The sequence below is a fragment of the Loxodonta africana genome, chromosome 5 (assembly GCF_030014295.1).
Source record: "Loxodonta africana isolate mLoxAfr1 chromosome 5, mLoxAfr1.hap2, whole genome shotgun sequence".
NCBI lineage: Eukaryota > Metazoa > Chordata > Mammalia > Proboscidea > Elephantidae > Loxodonta > Loxodonta africana.
This window is the reverse complement of record NC_087346.1, coordinates 83,986,757-84,004,838: the sequence shown is the minus strand read 5'-3', so window position 1 is coordinate 84,004,838 and position 18,082 is coordinate 83,986,757. Positions and strand designations below refer to the sequence as shown.

Here is an 18,082-nt window from a genome sequence, read left to right as displayed (position 1 = left end):
CACAGCTTACTAAATATTTGATAATCCTCTTGAGAAAGCATTTTTTTTTTTTTAACATCATTCTGCAAAATGAGGCCATTTTGCTCTTCTCACAGGCAAAGTAAAGAGGTTAAGAAGTAATTGATGAAGCAGAAATCACCGTCCCCGAGTTCCTAGAGATTTGCTTAACCTCAGCATGATGATCCTTATGCTTTATCTGAACACGAGACAGACAAGGAACATTTAAAAGTGACCTGTGATGTGTGAGGGGAGAAGGAAGATGTGTTGAGTTTTGAACTGTCCGGCTCAGTGCCATGATTTACTCTAGCAGTTTCTGGAAGGTAATACCTTCTTCACTCAGTGGATATTCCATTTTACCCTGCAGTAAGGAGCCATACAAAAAGTTCACAGCCGTATGGGCACCAGAGAATTATGGCTTCTCAGAGGCCATCAATGACGGTATCAAAAGTGCTTGCGAGTGGATGCCTGGGGATGTGAGTGGGAACAGAAAAGGATTGCCAATGGGCGTGAGAGATTTTTTTGTTGTTGTTTTCGAGTGGTGGAAATGTTCAAAAATTGGATTATGGTGATGGTCACATAACTCTGTGAATATGTTAAAAATCATTGAATTGTAACCTGAGAACAAGTGAATTTTATGGAATGTTATACCTTTTTTTTTTTATACCTTAACAAAGCTGATAAAAATGCCGAAGATTTGGAATACATCTTGAAGAGAACCATATTTCTGTGTAGTATCTGAGCACCATACCACTCCCTAGTACAGTCTAGTATCTGAAAGCTTCCCGGCCTGTGTGAAAGCGAGTGACAGCGTGAGCAGGGAACACAGGTGAGGCAGGAGGTGGAGGAGATGGGAATAAGCCGAGTCTGCCACAGGGAGGATGCCTGTGGTCAAGATGTGAACATAATGGCACCATTTTTGTGATGATGACAACCCAGATTAGGTTCCAGAGGGTAATGTATGTTCCTTTCCAGGCTCACTCTCTGAAAATCTCTGTCTTTGGTTAAGTAGGTGGCAATAACAACTGCTATTTCATAGCCAGAAATCTTACCTTAAAATCCTATTATCCCAGGTAGACTGCCATGTGCTGTGCAGATTTGGGTAAATATATTAAGAAAAATCTTTCTGCATAACATCAGATATGACTAATGTAGCTTAATTATCATTTTTGCTTAGTTGCCATTATTTAATAAGCAGTAGAAAATATTTAATGGACAGTTTTTTTTTTTTTTAATGCCAACCTCTTAACTTCATGTTATTTTCCTAATTCCTGAATGAAAGCAACCAAGCTTTCAGCTTTTGATTTGCTGAAGAAACTGGTTGGCTTTGCTTACACATTGTTGCAACTTGAGATAAAGCTGCAGGCCTCCCTGAGTAACTAGAGAGCAGGAAACAATTGACACTGTTTCTTAATTCACTTTGTTTCTGAGACATTTCCTATTTCCTAGTATAATATAGCTTTCCCATGAGAACAATTTGCCTGCAAATGGGTAGACATGGTAACTTTCTCATTGGTGCATATTCTGTGGGGGAGGGGGAGAATTTTACTGTGCTTTGTAGCAGTTGAGTCGGGGTGTGTGTGTGTGTGTGTGTGTGTGTGTGTGTGTTGGGAGGAGGGAGGAAATCCTGCTTTATGTACAGATGCCTCTAACTTCATTCCAAGCATTAGGTATTTTGTTTTGAATGCTGAATCATTCATTTCTTGTTGTTAGTTGCCATTGAGTTGTCCCTCGATTCATGGAGATCCCATGCACAACAGGATCAAACTGTTGTGATCCATAAGGTTTTTCACTGGCTGATTTTTTTGAAATAGATTACCAGGCCTTCCTTCCTCATCTATCTTAGTGTAGAAGCTCGGCTGAAATCTGGTCAGCATCAAAGCCACATGGAAGCCTCCACCGACACACAGGTGGTGGCCGTGCTCAGGGTGCATTAGCCAGAAATCAAACCTGGGTCTCCTGCATGAAAGGCGGGAATTCTGCCGCTGAGCCATCACTGCCACACGCCCCCCATACCCTATTCACGTAGGGTTGTGCATTCCTTAGTTGGAACCTCTTTCTTCAGAGTGTATAATTCTTTTAACCCCAACAATTTAAGGAAGCACCCCTGTGAATTATGGTGCTTTGAGCTATGGATGTGGAAAGTAATTCATAGCATTTTATCCTAGACATACCGCATGCATGTGGGTACATGATATTGTCTCTGGCACTCTAAAGTTGTCATCAAGGCATTATGATTCCAGAAATGTGAAATGAAACCCATAAATGAGATCATCTAATCTAATTTGAAGTTAAAAAAAAAATTGTTCACATTACTTCTGAAATGATGGTTCCCACATTCAGAAGTTATGTTGTATAAAAAGTGAAAGTAAAAGTTTTCCCAATTGGGGGAAAAAATAAAAATGAAACGATGTAAAACTTTGAGTTCCTTTTTTATTCTGTCTTATCAGATTTTGTAAAAATAATACCACTTGTCAGTTTTGCAGCTCCTTCCATCTAGAGAAGTGAAAGCATTTCACAATCTTTTTTTCTTCCTGCCCTTCTCTTCAAGGCGGTTTTTGCTGGGCTGGGTTTATTTTTATCATTGCAACAACCAGTTTTTAGAAACTTTTGGAAACTAAAAAAGAAAAACGAGAATGGCACTGTAGCTGACATTCATTTTAGCTGTTTTCTAGTGTGAACATTTGAGTATTTCTAAAATCTTCTCTCCAAGTATGTCTTAGTTTTCTCAGTTTCTCCCAGTTCTAAGTCTCTGTTCTGCTGATTGGGTAAAAAAAAAAAAAAAAAGCTTCAGTGTAAAATCTTATCCCCAGCAGAATGACTTCTTGAACTTTGAGTTAGATCTTTATTTTTGTAGCTCTAAGAACTCCTTTCCCAGCTCTGTCTTCAGTATAATCATAGACTCATGGAAGGTTAGAAGTGGAAGAGCCTTCAGTGATTACCTAATTTAAGCCCCTCATTGTATAAATGATGAGGTTCAGGCCCCGAGAGGTTAAGGGACAAGCTCAAGGTCATTTGTAATTAATTGATGGCATAGGTCTGATCAGAATCATGGACTTCAGACTTGCGGTTCAGTAGTCTTTGATTTTCCTAAGCATAGGAGGATGGTATGGAATGTGTGACCAATTGCCTCCATGAAAAACTGCCTCCTTTGCCATGAGATAAGAAGAACTGGATAGTGCCTGGCTATCATTACTGAACATTTTGGTCAAAGATTCCATAGGAGCGTACTGATCAAAAGGGAGAAAATGCACAACAGAGTTTCAGATTCTCATGCACTCCAGACTTCCAGGAGCCATGAAGATTGTATAATCCCTGAAACTATTGCCCCGAAATAACCTTTAAACCTTAAACCAAAAATATCCTCTGAAGTCTTCTTCAAAGCAATAGTAGTTTAGCTTAACTAGTAAAAAATGTCTGCCGTGAGCATTATGCTCTTTTAAGAAATACCTCTATGGACATATCAAACTGACAACAGCAACTGGAAAGATTAGTTAGGAACCTTAGGGGACAGTGCATTTTATGTTAGTGGAGGAGGAACAACTCAGAAAAGGACAGTGAGAATTGTTACACAACTCAAAGAATGCAATCAGTGTCACTAAATGGTACATATAGAAACTGTTGAATTGGTGTATGTTTTGCTGTGTATATTCTTAACAACAACAACAAAATAAACTATACACACATATATATGTAGTCTACATGGGCAGAACTAGAGTGTACACACACAGAACCCTAGTTATAACTCAGAGGTTGAATTATACTGTAGCTACCTGAGTGTTGGCAAGAAATTTTATTTGTCCAGTTTGAACTTGTCAAATATAGAGTGGTAATATTGAATTCACAGACATTTGCTTCTGACCTGTAGATCTTGTGCAACTTATATGCAGTGGAGAATACAATCTGATTTGTGTACCTTCCTTAGGCCACCACACCATCTACATCGGGGTCCATGTGCCGAAGAGCTATCGGAGAAGGAGACGTCACAAGAGAAAGGCAGGACACAAAGAAAAGAAGGAAAAGGAAAGAATCTCTGAGAACTACTCTGACAAATCGGATGTGGAAAATGCTGACGAATCAAGCAGCAGCATCTTAAAACCTCTCAGTGAGTACTCTCCAGGTGTTGGTGCCTCTGTCTGCCTCACTCCCATATCCTTGGGAAAGACCCTTTTAGGATCATATGGCTAAGGGGGGAGGAATACAATAAAGCTGAATGGTCTGCTCTAAAAGATAATGTCTATGGAGATGGCTTTTTGTACCAGCAGGTTGATCTAGAAGGTCATCTGTAAGATTCTGAGTTGATCAGAAAAGCATCTGACAATGTTTAGGCATGGTTATGTATTCTAGATTTTGAATAGTGAAAATGAGCAATGTTACACTGTATTTAGCTACAGTGGTCCACAGTAACTGGAAGACCATTCAAGGACAGGTTTTGAATTGTTGCTGCTTGGTAGATCAAGGTGTTTGCAGTTTCCATCAAGGTGATTACAACTCATGGTGACCCCATGGCGACCGCATGTTGCAGAGTAGAATCACCCCACAGGATTTTCAAGGCTGTAATTTTCAGAAGCAGATCACCATGCTTGTTTTCTGAAGTGCCTGTGGGTGGGCTTGAACTGCCAACCTTTTGACTTGTAGTTGAGTACTTAATCATTTGTACTACCGAAGGACTCCTAGGTCAAGGTAAGAGTTGCATCTATGTAGTTTTCCAAATGTCAGGGTTATAGATGACATTTAAGCAAGTTGTGGGCCAGGTTGACGATTCCAAAAGGAATAGTGGAAAGTATCCTGTAAGTCAGAGAAGAATGTAGAGTGACACAGCTCTGAAATGTTGGACATATTAGATACCATCTATTCGATAGAAATGTTATTAAAAACAGAGTAGCAGGAAGTCAAAGAACACTCTTGGAGTCAAATGGTAGGGTAGACTGTATGTTTAGGTGTAAATGTATATGGCTTTTTGTTTCTTCTAACGTGGAGAATGTTTGGCCAGAAGGGAAGCCTTGTGGCTGAAGTGAGAATGAGTATGTGCAGTACAAGGAGAAGCTATAGAAACACATGCCAATTTGGGGAGATTCCTCAACAGGAGTGAGTTACATAGTGACAGCTTTTCTTTTGGCAGAGATCTGCACATTCTTTGTCTTATTGCTACAGTTGCAGAAATATAGAACCTGCAATAAAATGCATTATGGGTGGTGCAGATAAAGATCAAGTGCAGTCATTGCCTGTGATGACAGGCCAAATTAGAATGAACAGCTCAGGTGGTGTTGAAAAGTGAATTTCCAGAGTTAAATTAAAGAGGGTGTGAAGTGTAGTGATGTGAACCTTTTATAGTCTCACAGCTGGAACTGAGCAGGTGGCAGGGCAGCTAGAGAAGTACTATGCTGAGAGAAGCAATGCAGATGGACCATCCAATTAAACATCAAAAGATCTGAGGAGATCTTAGAGGTGCACCACTGAACTAAAAGGTGTTGGGAAAAATATAAGACTTAGAAGGCACTAGCAGACAAGAGACTGAAGTTATGTACTTTTCTTTGAATTGCTTGGAGAAAGCCTTTCTGAAAGTGATCCTTCGTATATTGACTAAAATAATGGGATCTGTTTCTAGCAAAGTCCTTGAAATGCAGATAAAAAAGGTCACATGTAATAGTCTGGAGGAACAAAAGATAATGTTCCTTTCCAGATAAATTACTACTGTTTATCTTGATTTACTATCTGTGTTGGCAAGGCCTGAACCACAAACAAAGGGGTCCCTTCCCTGGTGTGTGCGCTGTCTATCTCTCTTTCTGTCTTTCTCTGTCTTTCTTTTTGTCTCTGTCTCTTTCCATCTCCCAGGTAATAAGGAATGAATATATCAGAAAGGTACTGAGACTAAATGTGTGTTAGCATGGGAGTATTGTTGCTTTCTGTGGCATTTGGGAATCAGTTGGAGAGCAGCATGTAAAAGAAACAGAACCATCTATTCTTTTCCTCCCTGGGAAGTGCTGTATTATGTTGTATACTAGGTTTCTAAAGGGACCCTCGGGAGAGGCAGTTAAGGATCAACTTGTCCAATGATCATAATGAAATTATTTATAAATTCACATTTGATAGTTGATTTTTTTTCCCTGTGGTCAGTAAGTTAATGCTGTACTATGACTTTGACATGTTTGACATGAGTCAACCCATTTGACATGAAGGTCCTTTTAGAAATGACCACATTTTCTCCACTGTTTATGATGGAGACTAGATGGATTGGTAGCTGGTTATCTGGTGCAGTTCTCTTCAAAAGTCAGAATTGTTGCACCAGCTATTGAAAGACATTTAACTCTGATTTGGCAAAGCTACAATATCCTGGTACCAACATGACAAAAATTCACTTAATGATATATCTATCAAGTGCGTCATTATTGTCTCCTAAGAGCTACCACGTACAGTTTCTGTTTTTCTGGGATCTAGAGTGTTTGAGTGACTATGCCTATAGACATACCATGTCGCATAGACCAGATTCCCACTGTTGCCTGCAGGTGGATCATGTAGTGCTGTAATTTCTAAAAGCATGCATGAAGGGAGTAACTTGGTAAGAGTCATCTCTGCTTCTTTCCTTGTTGCCACCACGTGCAGCCGATCAAGGACTTCTGTTTATACTGCTTCTAAAATATGTCTTGCATCTGTCTGCCACTCTCCGGTTTTGCTGCCGTTTTCTGGTCCAGGGCATTATTATGCCTTACTTACACAATTGCAACAGCCTCCTTTTTCTAAGACTTTCTTCAGAGAGAGAGAACATTGACCATCATGAAGGATAAATTAGGTCATGCCATTCCTGTTGCCCTTAGAATAAAATTTCGGTTTGGCATCATGGCCCAGAGTGTCTCACCAGCCTTGCTTTGTGTTACTCTCTCCTTGGTCACTCTTCTTGAGACACATATATTTTTCAGTTCCTTGGTGCCAAAACCTTTTCTGCCTCAGGGCCTTTGCACTTGCAGTTCTCTTTTCCTAGGATTGTCACCCCATTCTTGTCCTCATTAGCTTTTCTCTTCCTTTATGTCCCACCTTTAAAATTTAACCTCTTCAGAGAGACCTTCCCTTATAGTTCTATCTAATGTAGGTTCCGCCATGTTATTCTTTTTTGGCTCCTTGTTTGTTTCCTTCATAACGTGTTTCAACTGGTAATTTTATGAGCTGATAGTTTTGTCTTTTGTGCATGCCAGATGGTAAGCTCCGAGAGAGCAAAGATCCATTTTGTCTTGTTCGCTACAGTGCCTCTGTACAGGCCTAGCACAGTGCCTGGCACGTAGAAAGTGTTTAACAAATGTTTATTGAACGGTAATTGAATGAATGGATTACTATAAAGGAAGGGATAAACCTTTCTTTTATTGACCTGAGTAGTTCCCACATTCTGGGTAAAGATTAAACTGATTTTCTTGTTTCTAGGCCTTGCACATCACCTTTGTATTTCCCCTCCCTGCCTGCCTTCCCTACCGTGTGAAACCTGGCCCTAAATTTTAATTATCCTACTTTGGAAAGCACCTCTTTATTTTAACTGTTTCCTAGGTGGCATGTTGGTCTGGGTAGATGACTCTGGAGTATATTGAGTTGCTTGTTGTCCACAGATAATGGAAGAAATTGATCCACAGGGCATGTGGATTCTTCATGGACACTTAAAAATATTCACTGTTCCACACAGAGCTCAGGGATCTCAGCTTCAGAAGTCACATTAAAGAGGCATGGACTTGAATAGTAAAGGGCGTTTATATGAAGAAATAAGCCAAAAATCTTCCAGTATTTAGGCACATCAGGAAGATGACATAATTAACAGGTTCATTCAGCGTATAACAGAGATGCTTTTTATTTTATCTATGATTCTGATGTCAAGACAAGGTTTAAAAAAATGTGTGTCTTTATTCTTAAGCATTTGGAACTTTGAGGAGGAAGCTAACTAGCTTCATCTCCCTATCTGAGCTGGGCAATGGCTTCAAGTCCTTGCAGGACTGCTCTTCCCAGTATGGTGTCAGGGCTGGTGGCTCACCTCGGGAAGCAGGGGAAGAAATGCGTGGGAGAAGTGTGGAGGAACTGGGAGAGGGAGGGTGGGGAAGAAAAGTGAAATGGAGGAACAAGCAGGAGGAAAGACAAGGGAATGAGGAGGTGGTGTGCAGTGGGTGGTGGAGAGAAAAGTTAGATTGTGCACTTTCTTAAAAATAACCCTTTTACCTCCTCCACCGTGCACTTTTTTCCCTCTTAGTTAGCAGCTGCCGTCATCCAAGGGTTGCCCAGAAAGTGGGGGAAAGGTGGTCTTGGCTAGGATAGGTTTTAGAAGCACAGTATGGCTTCCCATCATAGTTGGTTTTGGCCTTTGCACGTCTTATTTTGGTAGTGTTTTGGAATATTTATAGGAGACTCTCAGGTCACTTTGTCACTGTAGATACTCTGAAGATGTGTAAAATGTTGGGCAACACAGCTACAAATAGAACATCCTGTTCTGCATATTGATCGCATGTGTAATATACTTCTTGACAAGCTTGAACATGTACCAGTGCCTGGAGGTGCCTACTGCCTCTCACACACATCTTTTCCATTGTGGAATCCTCTCACTAGGTATGTACATGCAAGCCCTTCTTCGGTCTTGTGGTACCCTTTTTTAGCTCTTTGGATATGTACCAGATCTGATGGATTTATGCTAGTGAACATTGTTCTGTGGGCCTCGAACAATGGATGCCAGTTGGTGATCCAGTTATATTCAGGAAGCTGAAACAGAGCAATGGGCAGTTGCTTTTGTTTGGTGCTTCCGGGTAAATGAACAGAGTAGCTTTTCATAAGAGCCAAGAATACTTGGTGTTTTGTCATTTGACTTCCCCTTTTCCCAGTGAACCCCTTGTGTCCTCCCCCAACCTGACCTCATACCTCTTGGTTTTTTAAAAATGTTTTCCAATAAGGCCCTTAATTTTGATATCATAAAGCAAGATTTCTTTAAACTTCTATACAGTGTTTGAATATCTAGAAAATGAGCCCGTTTGCAGGAGAGAGAGGGATCTTTGGAATGCATGTGAAGTAATAAAGATTCCGTCCCTGTTCAAAAACAAAACAAAACACAAACACAAAAGAACTAAACTGTCTTCTTTCATCTTTCTATTTTTCATCTTATATAAGTAGGAGGAAGTATTTTATCTTCAGGCCTGAGAACAAAGCCCTTTATATTAAAAAAAATAATTTAAAACTTAAAAAAGTTTGCCTTGTCAGAAGGAGGCACTTGCAGTGTAATGTTACTGGAAAGGCAGTATATCGCAGGAAGAGCGCAGATCTGGGCCAGATTACCTGAGCTTGAATCCTAGCTGGTACCAGCAGGGAAACCTTGGCAGATTACTTAACCTTTCTGTGCTCCAGTTTTCTCTTTCATAAAGAGAGCATACTGCATAACTTAACTCATACTGTTCTGAGTATTAAGGGAGTTAATTCATGTAAAGCAGTGCTTCTGGCACATAGCAATCACTCAAACGTTAGCAAATATTCTTTTTGAGTTACTCAGAACACCTTCTTCATGCTCATCTCTTCCCATATATTGCACTCAGGTAATGCCCAAAACTTTAGGCGAAAACTTTGTAGAGATCAATTGCTTTATGAACACTAATCATCAGCCTGGAAGCACTTCTGGCATTTTCTGATCCACAAATTCTCACTAGATATTTCTTTGCTTTAGCTGTCAGCTTTGCTCCTGGCTCCCAACAGCATCTTTGAGGGAAGCAACCTAAATTCAGTCTCTTAGCTTGCCAGCAAGTGTCACCCTGGATGCTAGTTGGCAGGTGGAGGGACCAAGAAATCAAGAGCTTTAGGGGGCGGAGGTGATATCTATTGTGCTGTTCTTTTGTGTGAATACTGCCACTGGCAGGCAGCTCTGCTTAGCAATGTGTCCTTGAATTTACTCAACAGTTGCAATCTCCAGCTCTTGACCTTTGCTATACATTCTAAGGATTTATGGTGCCAGAAAATGGTGTGTTCTCTTTCTCGTGAGAAGGATTTTTTTTTCTGGCTCTTCCCTTGTGTGTCTCAGTGAAATCAGTCTGGCTGAGAAGGGCTGTTGGGTGGGACAAGTCAGCAATATGAAGGCAGTGCTGTGCAGAAAGGAAAAATGTTTGGCATACTTGTGTTTTTGGTGGCACTGGGTTGGCTCAGCAATGTTATGTTTTATGTGGTACAAATAATTGCTGTTTATTCCTCTGCCATGCTCATGAATGCAAGAGGACTGTGTTACGGTGCTTCAGTCTTCTTTAGCCCGTTAAATATGTAAATCTCTGAAGCCGATTTGAGTATCTGAAATACAATTGTCTTAAGTCACTTAGACGTGCTCCCCCATAGCAGTTCTTACACTGTGTAAGGGTATCATTCCTTATTGCCACTGACTATTCTATTACAATAGTTATTCCATTTTATCATGCTGTGAGACTTTAAGAATAGTGCAGTTACATGTGTCATGGGAGAGTTGATGTTGTTGCTATTTATAGTGACTCATGAGTTTGAGAGGTCTCAGAGGGTTCCACTGTGCTCCAGGTGCTAGGGTTAAAAAAAAAAAAAAAGATACCATTGCCGTCGAGTCGATTCCAACTCATAGCGACCCTACAGGACAGAGTAGAACTGCCCCATACGGTTTCCAGGGAACACGGTGAATTCATACTGCTGGCCTTTTGATTAGCAGCCTGAGCTCTTAACCACTGTACCACCAGGGCTCTGGTGCTAGGGCACTCAGGATTAAAAAGAGATTTTGACTTGGGGCGGAAAATGGGGAAAAACCAGAGTAGTGAGTGGAATTTAACACATGAAATGAACTTTAATGAAATGAATGAGGTATTACCACAGGTATTAGCACCTAAGAGGAAGGCAGGACACATCCTGTGTTGTAGAGTTTCAAGTTTATAAGGCAGGAAGCTTGGGTGTGGGGGTGTGTGTGTGTGTGTATGTGGGTGCTGTGCATACGCATGCGTGAGTGGAACGCACTGAAGGAATAGAAGATATTTGCAAGGATCTTTTTGAATGATGTTCTGCTTAGGAAATTTATTATATAAAACTCACCAGACCCAGTGCCCTCTCAATAAAAAAAGAGAGGGAAGTAATTCTTGAAGGGTATGGGTTCTTAATATTAGGGATTTAACGCAGAGCTTTATTAGTGTAAACTAATAAAGTAGTTGGGGTGAGGCTGCAGGGGTATACTCTATAAATAACATTCTCCAGAATTCTTCCGTGACCACAATCTAGAGACAGGAATGTTGGGTTCTTTTAATAACTTTCTCATGGGTGGGGAGTGCTACTTGACTTTTCATCACACTTTTATAGATGTATTGTGAACATGGAGTTCCGATTTATGTTCGTCACCTGTACACTCAAAATCTCAACTGTCCTTGACTCTTTCCTTTCTTTTTTCTTCCATAGCCAGCCACTCACTGATTCCTTTTGGTTTTTCCTTCAAAGCCTGTCTGCCCCTTCCTTTAAATTCCTAAGGCAACATCTTCTTATTTAGGTTTTCAGCCTTTGGGTTCTTCCTTGAAATAGGAGGGAGTTATTTCAGACAAAGCTGCCAGACATCTAAAATATCTGTTCTATCTAGTCTCTCCTTAATTAAAGCAAAAACAAACAAAAAATGTCTAATGGCTCCTTGTTACTGAAGCTGATGGTTGCTAACTTGGGGTCCCTAGACATTTAAGAGTTAATTGACAATGTAATTGAGGCTCCTCTACTATTTTAAATATTTTAAGTAGTTTAGTGAAAATTATAGGTTTACTCTGTCTCAGCAAGACCACTTTAGGTTCTTTTATAGCAACTCATGATGACTTTTTCAGGTTTTAAACTCCTGTGGAAAGTATTATCTTGATTACACATTCTGGTACTTAGCCCTGGAATGCTTCACATAGTGACTTACCCCTTTCATTCAGGTGTGTGGCATCTCTCCAACAGTATTGTCAGGTTCTCAAGGGCAGGAGCAACATCTCATGTGTATTTAGAATCGTGTTCTGCAGCAGCGTGTACTTTGAATGGATGAGTAAATAAAATGTCCAGAAGGTATGGATTAAGTTGAAATAACCTGGATAATCTGAAAAAAAAAAAAACCCTGAAGAGAATGGGTTGTGTAATTATTTAGTATTAACAATTATCTTGGTTAAAAAATGCTACTCTACCAATCTAAATCTGTACTGAAAAGTGGCTAAAATCGAAACCACCAAAGCACTGTCCCATGGGGTGAATTGAATAATGGTGAAAATACAAAGAGAGAAGACTAAGAAAATTAATTTGTCTCATGGTGTAGCTCTACAACTTTGTTTTGTAACAAGTAATTTGCATTTAAATAAAATAGAAATGTGTCCATGTTGAGAAAACTAATAAAAATATTACTCTTTTTGTACTTTTTCTTATGGGAAAAATATTAAAATATATGAAAATATCCCGACCAATGTAGGAATTCAAGGTATTATTTAAGATGACATTTCTCTAAAGAAACATACAGCTTGCTGAGTTGGACTAAGTCCGCCTCTGTTTATGCCTATTTGTTTAGAGTTTATATTCCACCTGGATGAGTGAGGATAGTATGTAAAAGGAGCTACTTAGGATAGTGAGATTTGTTAATTACTGAATGTGTCACCAAAGATGTATGCGGAGTGCCTTACATAGCACATTTTTAGGACCGCTTATTTATATGCATCTGGGATCACAGATGAAAGTTCACATGGCTGCAGAGATGGATTTAGATGACCATTGTATATTTTTCTCAGAATTTTGCTTTAATGCTTTTGGAACAAGAATATCCTGGTAATTTTTCATTCTTTTGCTCTTTTCCAATTAGGCAGAATTCTATTTTTTAAAAAAGCAGGATCTACTCCATACCCTTATTTAGAAGCCACTTCTGGTGGTGGTGTTATTGTGATCCAGCAATTAGTATTGAAATTATCCTTTGTCAGTTACCAAAAGTTTACCACAAAGGCCACAAGAGAAAGCAATTATATTTAATGGATTCTGCTTCATTTATGAGGCTTTGAGGAAGGAATAATTTAAGTGTAATGGAAAGTGTGACTTCTGAATGCAAATTTACAATAAACATGTGGGCTGTATAGCTAGCTGTGTTCGTTCGAAATTGAAGTTGTTTTCAGTAGAAAATAGAGCGATTTCTGTTCCCAAGGCATGGAAATAGCAATTTCTATAACCTGAAATTCTGTGCAGATTCACCCAATAGCCAGAGCACATGCATGAACAGCTGTGAAATCCTCAGTCAGTTCTTTGCCTAACTCGACTTTGTTATTTCTTGTGAAACTGATGAATGCTTGAAACGGACAAAAACCAAGCAAACAAATGAGCAGAAATCTTGAAAAAGATCTTGAATTATTATTATTATTTTTACTGATGTTCGTCACCCACCCACTGCCGTCGAGTCGATTCCGATTCATCGCGACCCTATAGGACAGAGTAGAACTGCCCAATAGAGTTTCCAAGGAGCGCCTGGCGGATTTGAACTGCCGACCTCTTGGTTAACAGCCATAGATAGCTCTTAACCACTACGCCACCAGGGTTTCTGATGTTCATCACAGAAACAGTTAATACTCTTCCTTGTCCCCCCAATTCTTCAATACTGATTTTCAAAAGATGCTGTGGCTAAGAAGCAGTGAAGCTATATAACTGGTATTTCAGTGGCCTCTTCATTTAGATCAGTTGCTAAGCAAAGGTTTTGAAAATAATTAAAATGTGACTTGAGGAAACTTTTCTGAGCTATTATTTGCATGCTCAAACCAAACTTGGAAGGTTTATAGATTTTTTTTTTTTGTCCCCCTGAAGCTCACCTTGGAAATCTGTTCGTGCTGCATTCTCTTTAAGCGATTTCGAACCTATTCTTTTATGATTCTGTCTGACATTTGTGAAAACATCTAAGCAGAGCATATAATGGAATAAATTTTAAGATCTTCGTTGTACACTATTGTATACAGGCAGAAGTGGTAGATGCTCTTCTTGATTGGCAGCTGGGGAAAGAGCGTGCTGGTTTCAGTGACTGAGTGATGGCAGGGAATCTTTATTTTAAGAGAAGACCCATATATGAATTTAGATGAAAAATCAATCAAGGACAACATATTAGATGAAAAGCCAACCTGGAGAATGCATTTATTTTTAAATTACTATCGAGTTTAAAAAATGCCATTGAGTTCTATATTTTGGCCAGTCATGGGGAACAGAAGGAGAAAATACAGGAATGATACTGAGGGTAAGAAGAGCAGATGGCATATTCTGAAAAAATAAGGAGAGGAAGCAGAGCAACTTTGTCAAGAAGACAGTAAAACTGAAGAAGAACAGTACTATCACTGGCTATGTGGCCGAAGCCAACACCCCACCCCTCAAAATACCAGTCCAGTTGCTGTTGAGTTGATCCTGACTCATGGAGACCACAGGTATGCCAGATTAGAACTGTGCTCCATAGGGTTGTCAGTGGCTGATTTTTCAGAAGTAAATCTCCAGGCCTTTCTTCTTAGGCTCCTCTGGGTGGACTCAAACCTCCAGCCTTTTGGTTAGCAGCTGAGTGCTTAACCATTTGCACCACCCAGGGACTCCCCCCTCAACTTAGTCAAACCAGATCTCGAAATGCTCTGCTCAAATCGGTCCTGGTGGTCTCTACCTGCTTTATCTTTAGTTCCCTAAGAATAGTCTTTTCACCATGATCTATCAAGTGATAATAGTGGTTCTCAAACACGCTTCCCTCCATTCTTACGTTTACATTACTTCTTCCTATTAGTTTTTAACATAATTCCTCCAAGATTCTCCTGGCTTCTGGATACCAGTACACCAGTATGCCAAAGGATAAACAACCTTGGCTTTCCAAAAATTCCTTTTAATTATTCCCTGGTCTTACACTAGGTCATTTAATATAACTTTGCTGTTCAGTTTATATTCCTGGTAGGAGATCACCCTTAGGTTTACTTAGTTGTAAGACAAAGCTGGACTGAAGGATTGAGTTTTTACCAAGGGGCTATCCTGAATGTCCACATCAAATCCAAGGCTGGCCTTTTGGTGACCTGATGGCAGTAGGAATCTAGAGTGAGGCACTGGAACTCTAGGAAGATAGCTGGGTCTAGGGGCATTTCTGTAAACAATGAGTCGTTCTTTAATTGAAACCGCTGGATGTGGTTAGTAGTTTGTTTTGAAAACATAGTATGTTAGTTTATTCCTATATACTGTGACAGTCATAGTTAAACCAAAAGCTGCTTGTGACATTTCCGTTTAGTATTCATAGACAAGTGACTAGCTTTCTTGAAATCCTGAACTTGGTGCCAGAGCCAGCACATTTACAATTATATTTTGGCTTTTAGGCAATTGTGCAACTTTCTGAGTGTGTGGTAGGTTTTTATTTGTTTATGGCACTTTCACTAATTTGTCATACTCTTAAGTGGAAAAATATTTTCTCAGCCTTTTGTTTAGTAAACAGTGACTTTTACTCCTTTCTCCGTGGTTCCCCTGAGAGAAAATAAGCTAATATAACTGCTTTTTGATTCTTGTTTTTGGCCGGAAAGCCAGGCTAATGTGTGATCTCATGGAGATATGATCTGTTTGTGTGAACTGTAAGTTTATAAGCTTGTCATCATTCTTCATGGTACTGGGGCAGGCACCCCGCTCATCACCATTACACGGCGAGAAAAGGGATGCAGACAGATCCTGAGCCTTTAGTGCAGTGTAATGTAAGTCATTCATTTCAGTTCAGTCCATTTTTATCCAGTCCAAGAGATATTTATGGAACATTTCTTCTTTTCAGGCACAGTCCTGGGCACTGGGCCTGCAGAGATGAAAATTTCATAAAAACCTGACGATTTAGTAGGGAAAATGACTCGCAATCAGACAAATTGAAGAGAATGTGGTAATTGCAACAGTGGAGTTGTACAGTCATGCACAAGGTGCTGTGGGACCATAAAAGTGGAGTGTCTAAGTTTGGTGGGGGGAGTCAGAGAAATCTTCACAGAGGAAATAGCACTTGAGTTGAGTCTTAAAAGAGCAGAAGTATACCAGGAGGTGGAGGATGGAGGTGGGGAGCGAATTATATCTCACTGCCCATTCATTCTGGAATGTATCAACACAGGTGTTAAAAAGTTGAAGTGTTTCTGTCAAAACATACATTTAGAAGGAAAGAATTCGGTCCTTTTTTGTCTGTACCTAAACTGGCCATGACATTCCATTTTGGAATACTCTACTTATTAGTTTGCCTAATGTCCATGTTCCTCTTCTTTCTTAAACTCCGAACCCCAGTTTTCATTCATGACAGTAATGTGTCAGTTAAAAATCTTGATTTCTCAGGTTCCCTTGTAGCTAGGACGGGCCATGTGACCTAGTGCTGACCAATGAAATGTAAGCTTAAATGTGCTGGATGGTGCTTGGGGAGAACGTATTATTTCCTGATGGAAAGGGAATGGTAGCTGACATATGTTTTCTATGGGGTATTATCAATAAAAAATTTAGCTCTGTTGTTCTTGTTGTTAGCTGCTGTTCATTTGGCCCCTGACTCATGGCAACTCCAAGCACAAGAGAATGAAATGCTACTGGGTCCTGCTCCATCCCTGTGATTGGTTGCAGATGGTTGTGATACATAGGGTTTTCAATGGAAAATTTTTAGAAATAGATCACCTAGTCTGTCTTTCTGGAACCTCTACTGAAGCCTATTCAACATTGTAGCAACAAGCGAACTGCCACTGACAGATGGGTGGCGGCTGTGGATGAGGTGTCTCGTCCTGGAATTGAACCCAGGTTTCCTGTATGGAAGGGGAGAATTCTACCATTGAATTACCAATGCCCCCATTACTTATACTATGACTTACTTATTGGCTCCATTACTTACTCCATAAATAGTAAAAAAAATTGTCGTGTGTGTTCACTTCAATAAGTAAGACCTGGCATCTCTTTGCCATTTTTGCTGGTGTGGCTGAGTAACTTCTTACATTCTCAGCATTGGTCTGTTATAATGTCTATTCATCCTCATTCTCTCACAATACGAAACAAACTTATGAGAAGTGGTTAGAGTGAATCTGTTTATAAGGTGACTTGAATCTCACTGATAACATGTTTGTGAATAATAATATAAATAAATAAATAAGCAATATTTTTTGAACACAAGCTCTGGCCTAGGCATTATACCAGATGCCTAAAAAATATGATCTTAGTTCTTCTTATCAAAACCCTTTGAGATTAAGATCCTCTTCATTGGGCTCCAGGACACTAAAGCTCACAGAGGTGAGTGACTCACCCAACATGGTTGGGAGGTGGCTGTGCTGGGATGCAACCTTGGTTTCTTGGATTCTAAGCAAAAGCTCTTAGCCATTGTACTACAGTGATTATTAAAAAGGTTAGATTAGGCTTTTTGACAGCTTCATGCTAGAGTGAATTGAACTTGGAAAACATTGTTCACATCTAAATTCAGTTTGTATTGCCAATATTGATACTTTTATTTATTTTATACTGCAGTGCAGAGTGATAAAGAACTTAAACAGAATAGATGAAGAAGGCTTTCCTTTTCTCCCTTGAAATCCTACATGTTTAAATCCAGAATCTGAATTTAGAATCAGAAGTCATATTTTATGTCCTTTTATTGCTGATTTTCCAATTAATTACATTTGCTTTGAGAGAAGGTAAATAAAACAAGCTATAACTAAAATATCTAAAATCCATTAGATGGGATGGGTAATGTGGCTAGATTTTGCTATGGACAGATAGTTTTCCTTTCTAAGTAAAATATCAACCTATATATCTTATGTTAAAACTTATTGCCTCCCTTCCTACTCATCCAGCCATTCATCCATCTGTTCATCCTTTGGTCCCTCCGTCAGTCTGTCCGTCCGTCCGCTCGCCCATCCATCCATCCATCCATCCATCCGTCCGTCCGTCCGTCCGTCCGTCCATCATCCATCCATCCATCCATCCATCCATCCATCCATCCATCCATCCATCCATCCATCCATCCATCCATCCATCCATCCATCCATCATCTATCCATCATCTATCCATTCTCCTTTCCTCCCTCTTTTACTCCCTTCCTTCCTTCCTTCTTTCTCTTCTACTTCCCTTTTTCTATCTCTTTCTTTCTCCCTTTCTCTCTCTTAAATTTTTG

The 18,082-nt window shown here is 39.8% G+C and overlaps 1 protein-coding gene across 3 annotated transcripts in view; it reads left to right on the top strand.

Moving 5' to 3' along the window:
- SLC4A4 (solute carrier family 4 member 4) overlaps nt 1-18,082 on the top strand; it is a 392,825-nt gene that overhangs the window by 73,378 nt on the left and 301,365 nt on the right. For all 3 annotated transcript variants that reach the window (XM_064285722.1, XM_064285721.1, XM_064285720.1), the window contains one exon: nt 3,923-4,102. In XM_064285722.1, the coding sequence (XP_064141792.1) occupies nt 3,923-4,102 (180 nt within the window). The remainder of the gene's footprint in view (nt 1-3,922; nt 4,103-18,082) is intronic.